General features: G+C 37.0%; 3 protein-coding genes across 6 annotated transcripts in view; 2 read left to right on the forward strand and 1 right to left on the reverse strand.

Moving 5' to 3' along the window:
- Positions 1 to 1,829: 1,829 nt before the first annotated feature.
- LOC123015434 (cyclin-dependent kinase 12) lies at positions 1,830 to 9,867 on the forward strand. Of its 4 annotated transcripts, XM_044415151.1 has the most exons (10): positions 1,830 to 2,107; positions 2,361 to 2,723; positions 2,912 to 3,860; positions 6,485 to 7,125; positions 7,175 to 7,805; positions 7,860 to 8,064; positions 8,112 to 8,380; positions 8,427 to 8,591; positions 9,177 to 9,462; positions 9,506 to 9,867. In XM_044415151.1, the coding sequence occupies exons 2-10, from the start codon at positions 2,420 to 2,422 to the stop codon at positions 9,731 to 9,733; spliced, it is 3,678 nt and encodes a 1,225-aa protein (XP_044271086.1). In that variant the 5' UTR covers positions 1,830 to 2,107; positions 2,361 to 2,419; the 3' UTR covers positions 9,734 to 9,867. The 4 variants fall into 4 exon arrangements, with proteins under 4 accessions (XP_044271086.1, XP_044271089.1, XP_044271090.1 ...); XM_044415154.1 differs by lacking the exon at positions 2,361 to 2,723; XM_044415152.1 differs by lacking the exon at positions 1,830 to 2,107 and having other exon boundaries at positions 2,188 to 2,723.
- A 394-nt stretch (positions 9,868 to 10,261) lies between these two features.
- The window catches only part of LOC123016082 (general transcription factor IIH subunit 3), an 11,113-nt gene continuing 5,028 nt past the window's right edge, over positions 10,262 to 16,346 (forward strand). Inside the window, exons 1-2 of the mRNA XM_044416302.1 lie at positions 10,262 to 10,688; positions 10,734 to 11,172. Of these exons, the coding sequence (XP_044272237.1) occupies positions 10,462 to 10,688; positions 10,734 to 11,172 (666 nt within the window). The 5' untranslated portion in view covers positions 10,262 to 10,461. The remainder of the gene's footprint in view (positions 10,689 to 10,733; positions 11,173 to 16,346) is intronic.
- LOC123016085 (DNA-binding protein RFX2-like) lies at positions 13,524 to 14,237 on the reverse strand. The gene is made up of 2 exons (XM_044416304.1): positions 14,079 to 14,237; positions 13,524 to 14,028 (listed from the first exon to the last, which is right to left on the reverse strand). Exons 1-2 carry the CDS (start codon positions 14,232 to 14,234, stop codon positions 13,900 to 13,902), a joined length of 285 nt encoding a protein of 94 aa, XP_044272239.1. The 5' UTR covers positions 14,235 to 14,237; the 3' UTR covers positions 13,524 to 13,899.

The following is a 16,346-nucleotide window of genomic DNA, read 5'->3' on the forward strand; positions in this document are numbered from 1 at the left end:
TGCTGAAATAAACTAGTACAATTTACTTTCTAGAGGTTGGTAATGATGATTTTCAGCGGCGTTTTGGGTGATTTCTCTTTTTTCAGGTGGTGTGCATGTAATATTGCAGTATTCATTGTTAATTCAACAAAATTTTGAAAAATACTTAAGACTTGACACTTCGAAAATCAAACTTTTTGTGACATTTATTACCAACCACAATCTTATTGAGCAAATGTTCCTAAATTTTGAAAAATTGACTTTTATGTTAAAAAAGTACGTAAAAGAGAAAAAATAGCATAAAAAAAACTTGTTTCGTCTGGTCGGGAAACCGATCATTATCACTGGGGCCAAGGTATTGGTTAATATACTGAGCGACACTAGAAATGACCCTTTGTAGGTGTGGGGTATTAAACCGCTCTGAATTTGACTTCGCGGTGGTAAAATGAAAATAATGTGAAAAAAATTCAAGATGATTAAGAGATAAGTCGATTCTAAATTGTGATTAGGGAACAATTGATGTCAAATGTCATCATAAAAGTGAATTATTTTTGACATTTTTTGCTTGTAAGGTTTTTTTTTTACAAAAACAACAAGATTAGTGAGTTATTCCTGTATATTTTTATTAATTTTATAAATAACATATAATAATAATAGTATATTATTCAATGAGTACATAGCGGAGGCTTTAATTCACGAGCCGAGTGCGAGTGTATAAATCATCCGAGTGAATTATAGCTATTATGTGCGAGTCAAATTCGACGTTTTATCTACGATTTTTTTAAATAAAACACTTTGTATACAATTTTTTTTTTATTAATATACATAGCCCTACGTATACCGTTAAAAAACTGAGTCAATTTCATAGGGTAGGCGACCAACATTTCAAGCTTTTAGAGGGTACTAGATATTAAAATATTTAAACCTAGAATTTTGTGTCAATGCAAGCTGTTCTTAGCCCTCACCCTCTTTAAACTATTTCCCTCTTGATACCACAAAAACATTTCATTTTTTTCTCCTTTGATGTACAGTTGTGGAATTAAAATTTCGGGCAGTATTGTCATTTTCACAATGTAAACTCTAAAACAACCTTTACATTAATAACCTCATTTTTTACTCTTGTCATGTTTATGTCATTTTGACTTAAAAAATAGCGACATTGACAGAAAAGTTAATTGCCAAATGTCAGTCATGATGACAGTAAAAGGTAGTTTACAGTGAACTTTTTGAAGTGACAAACTTGACACAAAATTTTAGTTTTGAATATTTTAATATCTAATTCCCTCTAAAAGCTTGAAATGTTGGTCGCCTACCTTATGAAATTGACCCGTTTTTTTAACTGTATACATAGGGCTATGTATACTAATAAAAAAATGTCCCTGTATATTTATTATAATGACAGATCTTATGGTCTATAACAAGTCACGGATATAACGTTGGCAACCAACATTACAAATATTTCATGGTCGCGGATTAAAATAATAAAATAATTACAAATAAAAATTGATGAACGGGAGAAACTCATCTTTTTATAATTGTGAGGCGATAATCGTGAATAAAAATTGCGTTTAAGGCATTTAAGAAATGCGAGTGAGGAGGAAAAATGTGTTAAAAAAAATGTTTGAATTGTCCGCTGTAATTGTCAGCCGGTTATGGTGTGGTGGCGCCCTCCACCCGCCGGTAGCGCAAACCACTACAGGAATCGCCTTATTATCAATAATTTTCGATTTTTTGCTCCTGTATCGATTTTGTTATACCTCTTATCAAAATCCAAAGTGATAAAAGTGAAAATTCGGTGAAAATGAGTAATTTGTTTGAAATTCGGGGGCGGTAGTGGGGATTTTGACGCATGTCCGGGAGCATATTGCAATGAAAATGGCGTCCTGTTGTCAGGATCGGTTTCGAGCAAATTTTAACTCTTAAAAAACTTCATGACCTATGCTTCATCAAGTAAAATGAATAGCAGAGAAATAATCTAAATAATCAGTAGTACAAAACGAACCGAATATTTTCGCACTGAGCCATCCGCAAGCCTTGAACCGTCTCTCGCAAGAGATGCCTCCGAAACCTGTTCAGTTCTAGTGTAGTGCGGTGTTTGTTGGTGTAAACCCCCGGAATTCACTACAGGGTGAGTGTTTGATCAATTTCTCGGCCGCTTCTTTGCCCGATTTACTCCTGCGAATCACCAGACCCACCCAACCACCATCATCACGTTCGCATTTCCCAAGGTCACGTCTGTCATTCGTCGATTTTCCGCTGATTTTTCCGCGATTTTCGCCGTGGGGTAAGCCGGGCATCGAAGTGCCGCACGGACCCGCCGCCACGCATGCCAACAGCGTCGTCAACATAACCTGAGTTTTGAGTATGTGGTCTTTTTCCAGAGGATCAGGGCCGACAGCACCATATATGATGTGCTGGAGCCACCGTTTGGGGTCGTAAAATGGAAAAAAACCGACATGGCCGACATAAAGATAAGTCGAGAAAGTCGAAAAAGCGAAAAAATCGAGAGGCCAACGGCGCCTCGTCCACGTCTCTAGCCGCCTCCAAGCCCCTGGTCGAGTACTCGGATGTGAGCTCGGAGGACCTCTCGGGGCCCGAAGCCGGCGAAATCCAGAGCGGAGAGGAGAGTCTCAGTCTGAGTGATGACGGCGAAATAATGCACAGGAGCAGTCGCAGGTTCACGCGCATTGAAGAAGACTATTACCTCGCTAGAGAGTCGCAACTGGTCATTGGACACTCTCCAGGTACCCCACCCGACCCCAAACCTCTCATCTCATACCCCAACCACTCGCCAACCAAAATCACCAAAAGTTGGCAACACCACGTTTCCATGGCTACGAATTTGTTGTCAAAAAAACATGGTTATGTTACGTGTTGTCAAATTTTGACTTTTGGGGTTGGGTTGTTAGTCTCATCGAGTGTTGTCTTTCAGGCCGTCGACATAGACTTGACCCGTCTATGATCCCCCGTTCCCCCTCACCGCTGATGGTAACACACCGTGAGCGTAAGCCCTCAGTCTCATCGAGATCGTCCAGATCGAGCGAAATCAGACACCGGCGAAAGACCGAAGGTTCGCCCTCCGATTACCGACAAGTGGTTGTCTCGCCCGACGATTATGATTCACTAGATCGAAAAAAGCGAAAAAAGAAAGACAAGAAACACAAAAAGGAAAAGAAGAATAAGAAGAAGAAGAAACGTAGTAAACACCACTCGAGTACAAGTCTTGATAGTCTCGATTCCGATTCGGAGGAGACTCCACCGAAGAAAGCCGAAGGCGAGAAAGAGGTGCTTTCCGATTGGGAAACCTCCTCGGTTAAGAACCCAGCCCCCATTATCGATAAAATCGATACTAGTGCTTGTTCACCGGTATCTAACGATAGTCATATCGCGTCACCTGAGCCCCTAGAACTTGAAAAGTCGCCAAGTCCCGGGGCTGTAACGCCGCCCCCAAGACCACACAATTTGCCCCCGAGAGAGTCCCCACATACGCCGCCTTTGGTGCCCACAAGGGTCAATAACTCGATTGACGAGTACGAAAGACATAAACCCTACTCTACTTCTCCTATAGTCATTGATGATTATAACCAAAGTCATTCAGTGAAGTCGCCTTATAGAAATCCGAGTCCTGATTTAGGTATGCATCATTCACACAGTTCGAGACGACGAATGGAAAGGAGTTCAAGTCATCGCAAACATAGAAGGGAGAAAGAGAAGTTGAGGGACAAGAGGAGGCTGTCGAGGAGTCGCAGTCCCATCGGTCGGAGACGCTCGAGGTCACCGAGTTGGAGCAGGAGGCACCACAGCCCCTCGCCCAGTCGGAGCAAATTGAAGAAGTATAAGTCGAGGAGTCCGAGAAGGGAGCGCGACAGGACGCCCTCAAGGTAAATATTGAGATCACTTATTCCATGTTAAAGTTATATCGGGAAATGCAAAAATTGTATTCTTTATTTATTTATAAAAAATTCAGGTTATTTAGGGCCTAAAACCGTTCAAAACTAAAAAGTTGTAAGCTAAAGCCGTATACTTCTAAAACGATAAAATACTAAAACCGTCCATTATTAAAAAAATTAAAAGAAAACGTTGCAACGCTAAAAACGGAAATCCATAAAACCGTGCATGAATAAAACTGGTAAAAAGTAAAATGATAAAATAGTAATCTGCAGTGTCGGTAACACTATAGTTTACATAGTAGTAGGGATTGACGTTTTTTTCCATTCCAACGTTTTATTCTATACTACTTCTTATAAATGAAGTATTTTAGTAGATTTCGTTTTATACAGAGTGTGCCAGAACTCGCGCCCCATGTAAGATAAGATACCAGGAACATGGAAAAAATGTTAAAAAATTCCATCTATAAAAATTTCGAAATTATGAGTTTAATTTTTGTACTTTGACTATTTGTTTCTGTTGGAAAATTAATTTTCCAAGTTTTTTTTGCTACAGGCTGTTAGAAGAGGAAACAAAGAAACTGTATCCTAAATTGTAACTGTTAATTGTTATTTGTGGCTTTTATTGGCAAAATTTTTGCATAATTATACAAAAAAAACATATAGAAGATTATTAGTATCATTAAATAGACATAAAGAAATGTCAAATGTCAAAAAAGAAATTACAGATAGAATTTTTTATACATTTTTTCCATGTTCCATGTTTACTTGAAATTTTTCTCTGGGGCTTGACTTTTGACACATCCTGTATGTTTACTGTTTTTGGTCCTGGCCGTTTTTAATAATGAACGGTTTTGTCTTTTTATTGTTCTAAAGTGAACGGCTTTAGCTTCTAACTTTTAGTTTTACACAGTTTTAGTAGCGCATTTTTTAGTGTTTCCACTTTAAATAGTCTTTATTAAACTCATTAAATTGCACATTTTAATATAATTTTAAACATATTTTAATCTAATAATGTAATTTGAGTGTGAGAAAGAAATTATAAGAAAAACATTATACATCAGGGTGTTTCACACAATTTTAATAGGGCTTGCTCTTAATGTACCATTGAAGTCAAAATATACTGGTACAGTGTGTTACTGTAGACACTTCTAAAATTCAAATTTTGATGTAAACACTATTTTTGTATGTAAATCGGATTTGTCATAATTTTTAAAGGTTAAGTATTTGTCATGGTAATGTCAAATATGTCATATGATTCTTAAAAAGGCATTAAATCGGTTCTTGGAAACAAGTTTTACGAATAAAATGATAAATTTATGACTTTGTGATAGACTGCGTTGTCTGAGAACTTTGACGTTTTGGATTTGTATTTTTACAAACTGTCACCTTGCTATTTCATAATCATAGCTTGCTAACGCAATTAATTATGTTTCCTTAAGCCAGATTTAAACAATTAAAATTTTGCTGTACCAGTATATTTTGACCGCGATGGTACGCACCCAAATATACAAAATTCACAAGACACTAGATACAAAAAATACACATTTAATTATTTAATTTTTGGAAACCCTTGACAGTAGTTGTCAAACTAATTATTGTTTCATTAATAGTCATAAACTGCAGTTTTTCAGAAACAATTATCATTTGTTCTATCAAGAGACGGCATGAATATGATTCTAGTTTATCTATCTTAATCGCTAGCTAACTAAAAATGTATTTTTGAAAGGGTGGACAAACTAGAAAAGATTATTTAATTTTTCAAAATTTGTAATCAAGTTCGTATCGGAATATGTATTATTGCTGGCATCTTACAGGCGTAGGCCTCGTAAAATTATGTGAAACACCCTGTATAACTCGGGTTGACTAAGTCTACTTAAGTTGGTAACATTGCAAACCTAGGGACAGAAGATAGAAAATTTGACAAGACGTTATCCTCTGTCCCTAGATTATTCAGCGTTAAAGTTATAGCAGGAAATTCAAAAATTATTTCCAGGACAAATTTTTATTTTATTTTAATTGTTAATAAAAAATAAGGTTCAAAAAAACTGGTCAAAACTAAAAAGTTGCAATCTAAAGCCGTTCACTTCTAAAGCAATAAAATACTAAGCCGTTGATTATTAAAAAAAGTATAAAATAAAATGTTGCAGCGTTAAAAACAGAAATGAGTATAACCGTGCATGAGTAAAACTGGTCAATACTGAAATGATAAAATAGTAATCTACCGTGCCGATAATACTGTAGTCCAAATCGTAGTAGGGATTTAAGTATTTGTTTTATTTTTTACACTTTTTTATAAATGAACTACTTTAGTAGATTTCGTTTTTAATTATTTACTGTTTTGAAGGTGAACATTTTTAATAATGAACGCTAAACGGCTATCGCAATTTATTGTTTTAGAAGTGAACGGCTTTAGCTTGCAACTTTTAGCTTTGAACAGTTTTAGTAGTAGCGCACTTCATTAAATTTAAAAAAATTGCACATTTCAATATTATTTTAAATAACATTTGATAACGATAATAATTGAATTTGAAATTCTGAAAGAAAGTCCAAAATTTTAATTTGATTGAACGCTTGGTAGAAAAAAGTATGTACATAACTCGTGTTATATTTTACAGGACCCGCGACAAGAACCGCAGCCCGAGCCCCCACTCCATCAAATCCTCCCAATTGAAGAACAAAATTACCGACACTAGTCTTTTCGCTGAGCTGGTGAAAGACCGCCACAAACGCGAACTAGAATTGAAAAAAATCGAAAACTTGCTTGAAAACAAAACCGATAAAGCGGACCCGGAAATCGAACCGAAAAAACCGGAAGCAACTGCAACCAAACCATCAATTGACGAGATAGATGCTTGCATTGATAAAACCACTAACTCCATTCCAATTCCCATGGATATCGACGATATCCCAATTCCGGACCAAAATCCGGTGAAATTAAACGAAATCGCATTACCGGATTCGGCACCGTTGCCAAATGACAAACCGGAACAACCGCCAACGCCACCGTTACCGAATAGTGCGCCGCCAAAACCGATTGAAAACAAAACACTACCGCCACCACCGCCCGCTCCACCGAAAAAGGAAGTCGGGAAGAAACAAAAGATTACGAAATTACCGATGCCGCCTGGATTGAATCAGAACGAATTGGAGATGATTGAGTCGCCGCCGAGTCGGTCACCGACGCCGCCACCGGCCGTAGTCAAACCCAAGACGCCGCCCCCGAAAAAGGGGATCATGAATCTACCAATGCCGCCAGGTATGATTTATTCATTATTATTTTGATAACACTAATTTTTTTCGTTTAGTTATCCCCGGAACGGAAGAATTGAGTGGGGATGATGACGTCACGAATACACCCCCACGTATCACGAATAACAAAGTCGGTGAAAAGTCAAAAATGACGCCAAAACCGCGTCTCAAACGTCCGAAAATCCTCAAACGACGCGGTTCGAGGAATTTCCAAGCTGTCAGTGGTAAAGATTGGGGCGAAAGATGTGTCGATATGTTCGAAGTTATTGCACAGATCGGTGAAGGAACTTATGGTCAAGTTTATAAAGCGAAAGATGTCACAGCTGGTGAATTAGTGGCCTTGAAAAAAGTCCGATTAGAAAATGAGAAAGAAGGCTTTCCGATAACAGCAGTTCGGGAGATAAAAATTTTGAGACAATTAAACCATAAGAATATCGTCAATTTGAGGGAAATCGTGACGGATAAACAGGACGCTGTTGATTTCAGAAAGGATAAAGGATCGTTTTATTTAGTGTTTGAGTATATGGATCACGATCTGATGGGGCTGTTGGAGTCGGGAATGGTCGATTTTAACGAAATGAATAATGCGTGTATCATGAAACAGTTGCTAGATGGACTGAATTACTGTCACAAGAAAAATTTCTTGCATAGAGACATCAAATGTAGTAATATTTTAATGAATAACAGGTGAGTGGTTGTTTGTGGTTCAACTCGTCGCTACGTCGCTCGTGCAATTTTCAGAGGCGAAGTGAAGCTGGCGGATTTCGGTCTGGCGCGTCTTTACAACGCCGAAGACAGACAGAGGCCTTACACGAACAAAGTGATAACATTGTGGTACCGCCCCCCTGAACTCCTATTGGGCGAGGAACGATACGGTCCTGCGATCGACGTGTGGAGTTGTGGTTGCATTTTGGGCGAACTTTTCCTCAAAAAACCCCTCTTCCAGGTATACCAATCGTGAGAGTGAAATTTTTGTTATTGAAAGTTTTGTAGGCAAACGCCGAAATGATGCAACTCGAGATGATTTCCCGTGTTTGTGGTACTCCGACTCCGGCCGTGTGGCCCTCGGTTATCAAATTGCCGCTTTTCCACACTTTGAAACCGAAAAAACTCCACAGGAGGCGTTTACGCGAAGATTTCATGTTTATGCCTCAAACGGCGTTGGATCTTTTGGATAAAATGCTCGATTTGGACCCAGAGAAGAGGATATCGGCGGAGGATGCGCTCAAATCGCCTTGGTTGAAGAATATTAACCCGGAACAGTGAGTTGGTTTAGTTTGGTGGTTTTTGGTAATGTTTTTTTTTCAGGATTTGTGCACCTGAGTTGCCCACGTGGCAAGATTGTCATGAATTGTGGAGTAAAAAGAGGAAACGGCAAATGCGCGAACAGCAAGAATCGGTGCAGAATTTACCGCCCGGAAAACCGATCGTTTTGAGGGACAAAAAACCGGAAGATACGTCCGAAGTCGGGGGGTGAGTGATGTGGTAGCGATTCTGAGTTGTTGGTAAGACTGCATTGACGACTGACAATTCAGACTGATTGTGCATCTTGGACTGAAACTATTTAGATCAATTGATAAATTTTTGTTTGAATGTTAATCATAAATTATTTCCTGTAAGGGTTTTTGTATAACTTATAGTGTATCCTTTTTATCGCCCTCTCCTTATTTCTATTGCCAAAAATCCCCATCCTGTCCTATGTATTTTATGTGATAAATAATATTTTACAAGTGGGTGCTCCGATTTTTGGCAATTTAGGTTACAAAAGCGTTTTTATATTTGTTTGTGTAGATGATTAGTTTTTGGTTGCCTTTCAAAGTGCCTTCGTCTTTAAAATCGAATGTAAATTTCGTAAACTGTACGAAATCAAATTTATTCCTGTACATATAAGTTAAGCCCTAATAGATACCAATTTGTTAATTAATTATATTTGTACATAATTATGTTTTATTTTTATTTCATATAAAAATAAACGGGATTAATTTATTTTTTGTTTTTTTCTGTTTTTCTTTGACCCTGCATGCGCGTCTCGGCATGTTTGATTATTTCAAATTTCAGTTCCTCCAAAGTGCTGAAAATGGAGGCTTACGACGCAGCTGTCCTGTCGTACGCCCTGGCGACCGCGGCGACGAAAATCAAGCCCGGGTTACTGGGGATAGCCCCCATCCTGCCGCCGCGCATCCCCGAGGGGGAGTCGCTGACGCCCCCCGCGAGACACCAGGAAGCGGACGAGAACAGGAACTATCTCCAGCAGCTCCTCTGCGCCGTCGAGCAGCAAATCGTGGGCAAAACCGCGGTGCAGTTGCCCCAATTGATGGAGATCTGCGCGACGAAGCAGGCACAGGTGGGGCGCCCCCTTTGAAGCCCGATTTACGCCTCTTTTGCAGGTGGACCAGCAGGCCATCGCCCATTTGGAGACGCTCCAAACTGAGCTGCGACACATCTGCAAAAACAACCCCTCGGCCACGCATTTACTGCAACTGAAGATCGAGGAGGAGCAAAGTCCGGGAGTGTCCTTAAATACCGAAATCGTCGTGAAGAGTTTGACCGAATTGATGAAGCATTTCGGCCTGGTTTCGGGGCCCAATGTTTTGAAGAAGATTTTTGTAAGCTAATTTGTGAGCCTTAATTTTGTAAAAATTTGATATTTTGCCAGTTTCGTTCACAAACCTCATATATGTGGCAAAAATATTACATATTTTAGCAGAATACTGTCAAATTTATCGATGAGTAAATGACTACCACCTGACTGAATTGAATTTCGCGCCCCACATAACCTCACTTGACGCAACTTGAGAATAAAAAAAAATTACACAACCCAAATAATCCCAAATGCTTATTTCGCGTCCCGGATCCCAAAAATACTCACATTTAGTGCACCAAACCACCATGGGGGCCTCACAAGAGAAAACTTGTTCGAATTTTGAAACTAAAAGTCGGTCACGTGACCGGTTGTGGCTACAATCACCGATTCGACCACAACCAAATTCAACATTTAAATAATTTACAGCATAAATCGAATTATTCCAAACTCAACACTTCTCATCATTAATAAATCTAAGAAAAAGAATTACTAAATACATAACATTCTTCTTCAAATTTCTGGCAGTGTCACAAGTTACGGCAAGGTTGTGACTGTGGTCACCAATTTAGCCCCACTACCAAATTCCTTTAAATAATCTACACAATAAAACGTATTATTTTAAACTCGGTACTTTTTGTAATTAATAAATTTAAGAAGGAAAGTTACTCAATACGTAACATTCTTTTTCAAATCTCTGACAGTGTCAGAAGTTACGGCATAACATTCCCACATAACCTCACTTTTCAGCAAGTATAAACAATGAATAATTTGGAAATCCCGGCCGATTCGGCCCCCGAATTCACCTCAACCAACGAGACTAGTCTTCTGGTGATAATTGTGGATAGTAACCCCAGCCAGAAAATGCTCCGAGACAACCCCCACGTCCTCACCCACTGCATCGACTCAGTCATAGCTTTCGCCAATTCCCATTTAATGCAAAAGGCCCAGAACAAGCTCGCCGTCATGGCTTGCCACTCCAGAACCAGGTAAGTGCCCCCACAGCCCCAAACCAGTCTCACTCCACCTTTCAGCGAGTTTATATACCCGGGCCCCCACAAGCCCCTCGACGTGCGCCAGATCGACGGCCAGTACGAGGTTTTCACGGCAGTGGAGAAAACAATCAAGCAAAACTTGGCCAAACTTTTGGCCACCGAAAAGTCAACTCTTGTGACTGAGTCGCTCCTCGCGGGGGCTATCGCCATGGCGCTGTGTTACATCGCGAGGATCCAGCGCACGAAGCCCCCCGGGTGTGTGCTAAACAGCCGGATTTTGGTCGTGACGGGGAGCGGCGACTCCGCCTCCCAATACATGAATTACATGAATGTTTTTTTCACAGCACAAAAACAAGGGATTGTCATTGATGTGTGCGCCCTTGACCAACATTTGAGTCTCCTGCAGCAAGGCTGCGACATCACAGGGGGGCTGTATTTGAAGGTCCCCCAACTTCAAGGCCTTTTGCAGTACCTTCTGGTAAGTTCAATACAAAATCAGTGGGCTGTGATTTTAAATAAAATTGGCGTTAAGTCAGTATTGCCAGCCCAAGAAATTAAAAATTTACCAGAATTGAGATGAAAAAGTGACAGATTTTTACACCAAATTAAAAAAAAAAGATTATGGTTTGAATTTTTCTTATACATTCGAAAAAGGCAACAATAACACTGTCTTTGGTCTATTTTGTGTTTTTTTGGCTTGTTTTTAACGAAATTTTACGAATAACTGCATTTCCGGCTGAAAAACATGCTAAAATGCCCGAAAAATATAATTTTGACTTAATTTATTGATTTTGTTTTAGGAAAATACCACAAAAAACCCTGAATTTTATTAGAAAAATGTGCTTAAAAATATTTTCGACCAAATTTCGTGGTGTCTCGGCGTATTTTTGACTTAATTTTGCGTAAAAAGCAAAAGCAAACAAAACAAGCGGTTAAATGGAATGAAATAAACAAATTAACATCAATTTCAATTTATTTTTATGGTTTTTAAGTGTCTTTGGACAAAATTCTGTACATTTGTTTTGTTTTTTTCTCAAAAACGTGGTTAAACACTCGAAAAAAGGCTAAAATAACACTGTTTTTGGCCCATTTTGTTTGACTTTTTGCTTGTTTTTGCTAAATAACTGCGTTTCTAGCTGAAAAACATCCTAAGACTGCAAAAAACTGAAATTTTTATTTCAATAACATGCTTAAACTCGATTTGACAAATTTTCCGTTTGTTTTTAACGAAATGTTTGTTTCTGGTTAGAAAAAAACTACTAAAAAATGTATTTTTTGACCTAATTTAGTGATTTTTTGACTACGTTGAGTGAAATCTCATTAAAAATTAAATAATGCTATTTTTTTAACTAATTTGATGATTGTTTGATTTATTTTTGGGAAAGTTTTGCAAAATAATTAAGTTTTCTGGCTAAAAAACATGCAAAATTCTCAAAAATTGCGCAAAAAAGTGACAGATTTGACGGAAAAATCTCATAAAAAAACTGAATTTTAGTAAAAAAATGAGCTGAAAAGCATTTTCGATCAATTTTTTTTGTTTCTCGGCTTACTTTTGACTTAATTTTACTTAAAAAAAACTAAGACGAACGAAATTAACAAACTAACATCAATTTCTACTTAATTTTTGTAATTTCCCAGTGTGTTCAAGAAAAAATTTTTGAGTTAGAAAAGGCAAAAGTAAATTGTCATTTTCGGCCCTGTTTAGCAAAGTCTTATAAAAACAAACAAAACTATTTTTAACTGGTTTATCGATTTATTTTTCAGAAAATTTAGCGAAATAGTCAAGTTTCTGAAAAACGTGGAAAATGCTCGAAAATTATTTTTGACCAAACAATTGACAAATTAGTGTAATATTTTTTGTTGTAACCGCAGAGTTACATCTCCAAAAAATCACCAGATATAATAAATCACCATATCTGGCAACACCGTTAAGAGTTTTTTTTTAGCCAAGCCGCAAACCTGGGACTCACCTGAGTTTGCTCCCGTGACAATTGCAGTTTTGCCCACTAGACATGTCGAACTTTTCGTTTTAGCAATGGTCAATCGATGAAACGCGTAGACGAGAAAAACGACACAGCAAAGAAACGCCAACATCTTGGTTATATTGCAGTTGGCCTCGAACGGTCAAGGTTCAGTCTTCGGTCCGGTTGGGGGGCGATAAATAAGCAAGTTAACAACACAAGACTAGTTTTATTGATAAATGTAATTACAAAATATGAGAAAAATATATTGAACATATCTTTGAGATCTAACCGACTTTCGCAAAGCGGCCAACAGAAAAGTGGTAAAGCAGTTTCATATACCGACATCTACAAAAATACACAGATCTTTCTCTCTAGATACAACGACCGGTGGCGGTCAAAAGTCGAAAGGCTGCCGCCACCGAACTGAAAATAAGTGCATCCGCAAACCACACATAGTCGATGAAGCACAAATGAAAGCCACATTTACTGGGAAAATACAAAATTACCATTTTTTACAAATAAATGTACATCAGGCAACCGGTTGAAAGTCGCCCCGTCATATTTGTCGCCAGCAGTAGTAAAACAATGGAAACCATTTACCCTGTAGTAACCAATGGGATTGTTCGAACATGATTGGTGGAACTACCAGTGAGACAATTTATGAATGGGGGCGTCAGCAAGAATAACACCAAACACTTACTTGTACTGCTTAGAGGAATAGTCATATACCCTGCGTAGTCGTCTGTTCAACTATTTATATTTTTAATGGATGGATTACACTTTTGAGCAATAAACTCGTCGAATTTGTTAGAAAATTCAAGCAAATTTTCTCACAAATAACCGTCCCGAAAATAAAACACTTGCAGAAAAACAACAATTATTAAACACACAGAAAGGAAAAAAACGAATAAATAATTATGTACATACAACAAAATCCAACGAAATCAGTCTAAGTAACTCTTGATCTCAGTGACTTATAATTACAGAATTCCTTTAGCGGCAATGTACATATATAAGTATGATATATACACCTATTGTCACACAAATTTGACGGCACTTATACATGCTTCATAACCAATTGCACAATTCAAACATTTAAATGACACATCCTAAATACGTGAAATAAATTAATCATACTATGAAAAAAAAACAAAGAAAACAATGGTCCCTCATTTACCGCAACAAAACCAACCGAAAACAACTTATTGAAACGTCACGATAAACTTCGCCCCTTTCGAAAGCTAGCTAATTTTCGCCCGTTTCGAAAGGTGGTCAGAGGGGCTCACACAACTCAATTTCGCGCTCACACCCCCGTTGCAAACCCCATCGTTGCCATAAATCGACAAACTGTTCTGCATAATGTCCTGTTTCTGCAACTCAAATCATAGGACTCGGCACCCTTCTCATCCCTCATACTTACAATTCCTTCCAGAATAACAGCAATAGGAACAACACCCGTAGCTTCGGCGACTTGATGCTCAATCAAATAAAACATATACTCGTCGTAGAGCAACCGAATCAAGTGGAACGACCCGAAACTCGCAGCTGACCTCAAAGTCAAATCCCGGATGACCATCGAACTGTAAATAGTATATTACGTATTGACTAGAAAACTAGGTATGTAATGGAGGGTGATTTTTGTAGTGCCTACATTAGAAACTTTTTAACTTCCAATATATCAAGATAATTTGTAATCGAGCCATCCTTGGATCCGAAAACGTCTGTTTCTGAAACGTCAAATAAAATGACAAGTCGAAAAGTAAAATGCCTTGATAAAAAAGATGATGATTTTAATAACTAAATTTATGATACATTCTTCCGTTTTATCTTTCGACTTGTCGTTTTATTTGACGTTTCATGTGCAGTTAAAAAGAGACATACGTTTTCAGATGCAAAGATGACTCGATTACAAATTAACTTGATCTCTCGATAGCTTTGAAATTTTGTATGCGACCAAAATCGACAATTCTTATTTTGACTTAATTATTTTTAAAACTTCCGGAACTACAAAAAATAGGCGCCAACTTTAAAATTTTAAATGGAAAGTATTAATTTTTATTGTACATTTGAATTCGCCTTCTGAACTGAGTTGTTGGTATTTATCTGTCATAATTTTGACATATGTTAATTTTTTGCCGAAATGTTTTTTATTTGCATTCAAAAAATCACAGCTCTTGAACCCTTTACAACAAGTAATTTTTTTTTGCTTAGGAGAACTGGATATTTGAAGAATCTTCTAAAGTAGCCCAAGATTGTCAAGTCTCAAATTTCAAGACCCATATAATTTTTTCAAAATGGTTATCAAAAAACAGCTATAATTCAGTTTTTTCAAATAGCATAACCCTATTTTCACAACGGCAATCCAAAGAACATCGATTTTTATGAAGACTTTTATCAACATGTCCTATACAGGGTGCGCCAGAACTGGCGCCCCAGAGGTGGGATACCAAGAACATGGAAAAAATGTTAAAAAAATTCCAACTATAAAAATTTCGAAGTTATGAGAGTATAAATTTTGCACTTTGACTCTATTTATTTCTGTTGGAAAAAAATTCCAAGTTTTTTCCTATAGGCCTAAATTGTAACTCTGTTTAATGTTATTTGTGGCTTTTATGGGCAAATTTTTGTATCTTTACGAAATAATTATAGAAAAACCGAAAAAAAAAACATATACAAGAACATCAGCATCAATAAATAGACGTCAAATGTCAAAAAATAAATGTCAAAATTTTTTGACAGATAGAATTTTTTAAACATTTTTTCCAGTTTCCTAGTTCCTAGTTTCTTATCTTACTTGAAATTATTCTCTGGGGCGCGAGTTCTGACACATCTTATATTTATCGCTTGCAATTTTTGAAATAAACACAACTTGGTTGGTAATAAGCCATAATAATTATTTTTTTACTGTTTATTCGATAATTAATGAGTTAAAAACAAACTGGAGGGTCACAATGTGACAATTATTGACCACTTTTCAAAGCTTCCTTGATTAACGATGAAAATGAAAAAACACATTTTGCATGATTATTTCAAAAACTGAAGAAGATAAACTTACTGATAAAAGTTTACAAAAAAAAGATGTTCTTTCAATTGCCGTTGAAAAAACGGGGGTCATGTTATTTGAAAAAACTCAGTTATAGCTGTTTTTTAAAAACCATTTTCTGGTTTTTTGAAATTTGACAGCTGACAATCTTGATCCACTTTAGAAGACTTTTCAAACCTTCTGTTATCAAACAGAAATTTTTAACAGAACAAAAATTTTTTTCACTTATCACGTATATTTGTAAGAATTTTCGAGTATTTTTTTGGGGTTTTTGAGAATCAGAAACATTTCTTTTAAAAATTTGGTTTTACATACACATACAATGAAGTAAATAGAATTCCACGTATTTTTAAAGATTTACAGAATTTTTTTTTAAACAGTAATTCTAAATATATTTTTTTAATTTTAGAATTTAATAAAACGAAACGTTTTTAGACATCCTCCAAATTCCGTAAAAACTTGAAATTTGACAGTTGACAATCTTGATCTACTTTAGAAGACTTTTCAAACCTTCTGTTATCAAATGCACAAATTTTTATCACTTATCTTGTATATTTGTAAGAATTTTCGAGTATTTTTTTGGGGTTTTTAAGAATCAGAAATATTTCTTTTAAAAATTAAGTTTTACATACAGATACAATGAAG

Source organism: Tribolium madens, unplaced genomic scaffold, assembly GCF_015345945.1.
Source record: "Tribolium madens isolate multiple individuals breed KSU strain unplaced genomic scaffold, Tmad_KSU_1.1 Scaffold_19;HRSCAF=116;Tcas5.2_LG9, whole genome shotgun sequence".
Taxonomy (NCBI): domain Eukaryota; kingdom Metazoa; phylum Arthropoda; class Insecta; order Coleoptera; family Tenebrionidae; genus Tribolium; species Tribolium madens.